Source organism: Cheilinus undulatus, linkage group 11 (assembly GCF_018320785.1).
Source record: "Cheilinus undulatus linkage group 11, ASM1832078v1, whole genome shotgun sequence".
In the NCBI taxonomy this organism is placed as follows: domain Eukaryota; kingdom Metazoa; phylum Chordata; class Actinopteri; order Labriformes; family Labridae; genus Cheilinus; species Cheilinus undulatus.
In genome coordinates, this window is record NC_054875.1 from 27,337,292 (window position 1) to 27,342,156 (window position 4,865).

At 38.6% G+C, this 4,865-nt stretch overlaps 1 protein-coding gene across 1 annotated transcript in view; it reads left to right on the plus strand.

Moving 5' to 3' along the window:
• The first annotated feature begins 460 nt into the window (after positions 1 to 460).
• The window catches only part of si:dkey-32e6.6 (extracellular matrix protein 2), a 20,704-nt gene continuing 16,299 nt past the window's right edge, over positions 461 to 4,865 (plus strand). The window contains exons 1-5 of the mRNA XM_041798742.1: positions 461 to 556; positions 2,805 to 2,959; positions 3,040 to 3,279; positions 3,372 to 3,612; positions 3,903 to 4,018. Coding sequence (XP_041654676.1) covers positions 2,828 to 2,959; positions 3,040 to 3,279; positions 3,372 to 3,612; positions 3,903 to 4,018 — 729 coding nt within the window. The 5' untranslated portion in view covers positions 461 to 556; positions 2,805 to 2,827. The remainder of the gene's footprint in view (positions 557 to 2,804; positions 2,960 to 3,039; positions 3,280 to 3,371; positions 3,613 to 3,902; positions 4,019 to 4,865) is intronic.

Here is a 4,865-nt window from a genome sequence, read left to right on the forward strand (position 1 = left end):
AGGACTTTTTCTTAACAATGTGAGAGTTTGGGGGTGTTTTTGCCTCTCCACCTTCTACATATTCCTGCCCGCCCTCTTCTCTCTCAGAGTTTAGGTGCATGTGCAGTATAACGTAGTATTTCTTTTGGCTGACTCACTTTAGAGACTGCACCATAATGTTTATTTCAAGAGGTCTTAATCTCAAATTTTCTGGTTTTCTGGAGATCCTCACATGTAAACTCTCACGTTGATTGCTACTCACAGTTTCTTCCCTGTGACATAACCATCTGGATTTGCTTCACTCCTAGAGTCAGCTCTGAAGAGCTCCACACTTTGGGCTTCTTTCTCAAACTTGAAGCTGCCTGTGTTCAGTTAAACATGCAAAAACTAAGGACATCAATCCTTTTTATTTGTCTTTACAACAACGTCATTTCAGGGCAAAGTGTAAACTTTTGGCAGGAAATGGATGGAAACTTGGAAACTTCCCCTGAGACTGAGGAGATACAGACATCAGCAGTTCATCAACCTGCTGCCACATTGATACATCCATATAGTTCAAGTTCAACCCTCCCTGCTGGTAAGACTGTTTTTGTCTTTTAAATGCTACTCTGTCTGCCTGGTCTTGCATAATTGAAACAGAAATGGTTAAAATTAATTCAATAACATTTATTTTTTTAACTGGGATTATGCTGCAGGAATTCTGAGTGTCATTCTTTCATCCAATAGGCACAAAAATAGGCACAGTTTATCAAAAATTTTTTATCTTTGTTAACCCCTAATTTGCTGGCAAAGACATTCACTTCAATGGCTGCAAACAAGTAACTGAAGTTAAAGGTAATTACTGGGGGAAAAACTGCTTTTTGCTTTGTGAATAGATTTGTCTATATGAAACCTCAGAATAAAAAACACCTTTATCGGAAATTTACAAATAATAGAAATGGTTATCGATATATCAGAAAGGCATTTTGATTATTCACTAAGCTCTCCAAAGTACAAGAGGTGGTACTCAGATTGTCCACAAACCATCTTATCAGGGTTGGGACCTTCTTCTTTCTCTGGTAAACAAATAGACTTTGTGTGCACCCAAAATTTTTTCTTTGGTGATCCAGCTTCTGCAATGCAAATTAACAGTACACTGGTACTTTGTATTTTTTTCTTGCATATTATTTTTTGGAGAGCAGTGGGAATCCCAATTCCCAAGAAGAAGGAGTCCTCCAATCTGAGCCAGTTCTGTACCATCTCACTCTTGAATTTGGAGAGGGAGATTTTTTCTTGTATCATGGCAAAGATATTATCTAGTTATTTGGAAATGAATAGGTTAAAAGACACAACAGTGCAGCAAGCAGGGATCCAGGGTTTTCCAGGGTGCAAAGAACACACGAGCATAGAGAATAGGGATTTACCCGTAGTTTAGGGATTTTTCTTTTTTTTGGGTTAGGGATTTCTTCACTGAGCACTGATCCTTTCTTTAGGGCACAAGTATCTTGTGTTTATTCAGAAGAGAACATTTTTACAAATGCATTTAAAATGTTTTACAGAAGCATTTACAGCCAATTATATCTATTAATTTCTTTCAGCCAACTAAACATACACCAGTAAGCAAAGATTACAAGAGAAATGTTTCAATTTCCATGTTTTCTTGATAGCTTTTGTTGTTTTATTTATGTATCTGTTTTATTTATATTCGAAACTGACCTGGGACCACACTGAGTGAGGTAGGGTGCTGCATATGGCCCAGGCTGCCACTCCCCCTAACTTTGTAGGAGTTTGATTAACACAGTCGGTTTTGTTGTGTAATTAAATTTATTATAAGGGTGTGACTTTACTTGAACAGCCTGCTTGGAGATCTATTCTCTTGTTCTTTACAATAAGGAAAGATCATATTTTACTGTACAACTCATCAGTAACCTCTAAGTACTCAGTGCTTAAAGTAAACTTTGAATTAGATAGTTTTTACTTGAGTAGATTTTAAAGGTCAGTACTTTAATTTGAATACATTTTAACCAGAATAACCGTACTTTTACCTGAGTACTATAGTCTTGCGCTTTTTGCACCTCTGGTTCACAGGCCTTCCAGACCTTATCATTAACGTTGGGTGCAAGCAGCACAGCATTGGCCCTTTGTGCATGTCCAATTTCGGTATATGTTGAGGCTGTGGTTCTACTGCAAAATCAGTGTTGTCTTTATTAGTCACAGAAGTGTCAAACAAGTATGACCTCTCATGGCAAGACATGAATTTTTTAAATCAACAATCATGTTTGTTGATTCAACCTTAAACGCAAAGGTATAGCTTTTTGATAATTTAGTATACTGTTCTTCCTAATTTTCCCCAATCCCCAATAATTTTCCCCTTGTATTTTTTATGGAAACAGAAGAAGGGCTAAATGAACCTTTAAAGGGATATTTCAGTGTCTTTAAAGTTAGGCTGTATGAGGTACCTAGCTGTAGAAGAGGCTTTAGCCTCAAATGATTTCAGTGGGCATCAATTTTGACAGTTTGTACATTTGAGCCATGAATGTTTCGTGGCCTATTTTTACCAAAAACTTGTTAAATTCAGGGGAGAAACTGTACCCATCTGTTATGCTGTATAGTCTTGCTTCCTGGCTGGCACAAGCAAGTCCTTCTTAAAGGAGAAATACTCACTGAAATCACTGGAGGCTAATGCCACTACTACTGCTACATACCTCATACAACTAAACTTAAAAAATGCTGTAATATCCCTATAAGTCCTGTAAAAGATCCCAGGACTGAAAGGTTCCAAGCATTTTTGGTGAGAATGTGATTTTACCATCTTTTTTCTCTCCTCTTTATGTTTTGTAATGAAGAGGGAAAAGATGAGTGGCTCCTCATGGAAGCAGGGCAGGCAAGAGAGAGCCAAGGAGTGGATATGAGGAAGGAGGAGGCCGGTAGAAGAAGAAGAAGAGGCTCCTGGGGGAAGAGGAAGCATGCCGAGACAGTGGAGGCCATGGCATACAGAATAGTATGGCACTTAGTTCTAACATGTTTTCACTCATGTCATATTTAAAACTGTGCTTGTGATCATTTCACCTATCCTTGTAGGCGGGGTTGGGAAAACCTCTGATGGGGTGGAAAAAACGAGGAAGAGCCGAGCAGGAGAGCAACGCTCTCATGGATGTACTGAAGGAGCTCCATGATGAAAAACAGCGACTGATGGATGAAGGGAAGACAAAAGATGAGGAGGAAGATGATGATGACGATGATGACGATGACGATGACGATGATGACGATGACGATGACGATGACGATGATGACGACGATGATGACGAGGAGGAAGAGGAGGTGATTTTGTACAAACAAGGCCCTTTTTTGTCATTTAATTCGCCCTGTTGAGTTTAGTTAATGTCAATGATGTTTTTGAAATCTCTGCTCAGGAAGAGGAAGAAGAGGAAGAGGAAGAAGAGGAGGAAGAGGAGGAAGAAGAAGAGGAGGAAGAAGAGGAGGTGGAAGAGCCAACAGAAGCTCCGGGCAATCAAACTGAAACAGTCGCCAGCTTCACAGAGTCTTCTCTCAGAGAATGTCACACTGCAAACAGAGAAATCAGCTGCAGGAACCTCGGCATGACTCACCTGCCTGTCATGCACAACCCAGAGGCCACGAAGCTGGATGTCGCAGGTGTGTGTATGAGTATGTGTATGTGCTGTTAAACTAGATTAACCATGCAAAAGTGGCATGCTTGTTCCCAATAGGATGATGTTTAACTGAAACATGTAGCCTCAAAAAAATAAAGCTGTAAATCTAACAACATAAAAACCTGGTTTTATTAAATCTGCAGCCCTAACTACCCATGTGATGCCTTTAGCAGCATATGTTATAGACTTATTAAGAATGTATCAAAGTTCCCAATAAAATGAGGTACTGTATTTTTATTGATCTTATGTCCTGCCATTTGATTTATTTTAAAGAGAACAACATCAGAGTCATTGCTCCAGAAGCTTTCTCTGGCCTGTCTGGCCTGGACTCATTGGACCTGAGCAGAAACCAGCTAAATGATGATTCCTTCAGCCAAAACCCCCTATCTGTGAGTAACACTGACCTTTGTGCATAGTATCAATCACCAACAAACACATGATGACTTCTTAACTGTAAGTTTGGACATTCCTGTCTCCGCAACTACATGGCACAGTAACATTTTTGGGCAACGTCATTACATAAAAGTGATGCTCTTTAAAGGGAAACATCATCAGCTACATTTGTACAAGGGTCAGATTTTGTCTTGACAGGCGCTTTAGGTTAAGACTTTCAAATTAGCTCAAATAAAATAAGTATTTTGGTCCAAATAACATATTATTGTTGTAGTATTTGTACTTTCTTTCAAAATGTAAGTAATTTTTAAGCATTAGTGTGGTCAGTCCCTATCACCTATGAGCAATCAAAACAAATGGAAGAAACGCCATTTGTTTTGATTCTCAGGCAGGAAATGATGGGAGCCAGATGAGGAGCTTTGCGGGGCCTGATATGGCCCACAGGCTGCAAGTTGATTAACACTGGCGTTGGGCCTGCAGAAGCAGCTATACTTTGATTTTATGTCTCACACATCCAAAGGAAAAACACCACGTTTTAGACAACTCTTTTCAGTGCACCTGAATTTTTTATTTTTATTATTATTATTTTTTTTATATTTGCACATCGACAGTTGCATTTGAGCAAAAATAAACAAATAAATAAATAAAATACAGTGCTTAACAAATTTATTAGACCACCACCCAAAGTAAGGTTTATGCCACAGCTGCCCTAAATTAACAGCATTGGTGATTACCAAAATCATTTTTTATGTTTCTGCAGTGGTTAATTCACCAATTTGTAGAAGCGCTTTAACTGAAATGATATTTTTAATGCTAAAATATAATTATTATTGTTTGCATGAA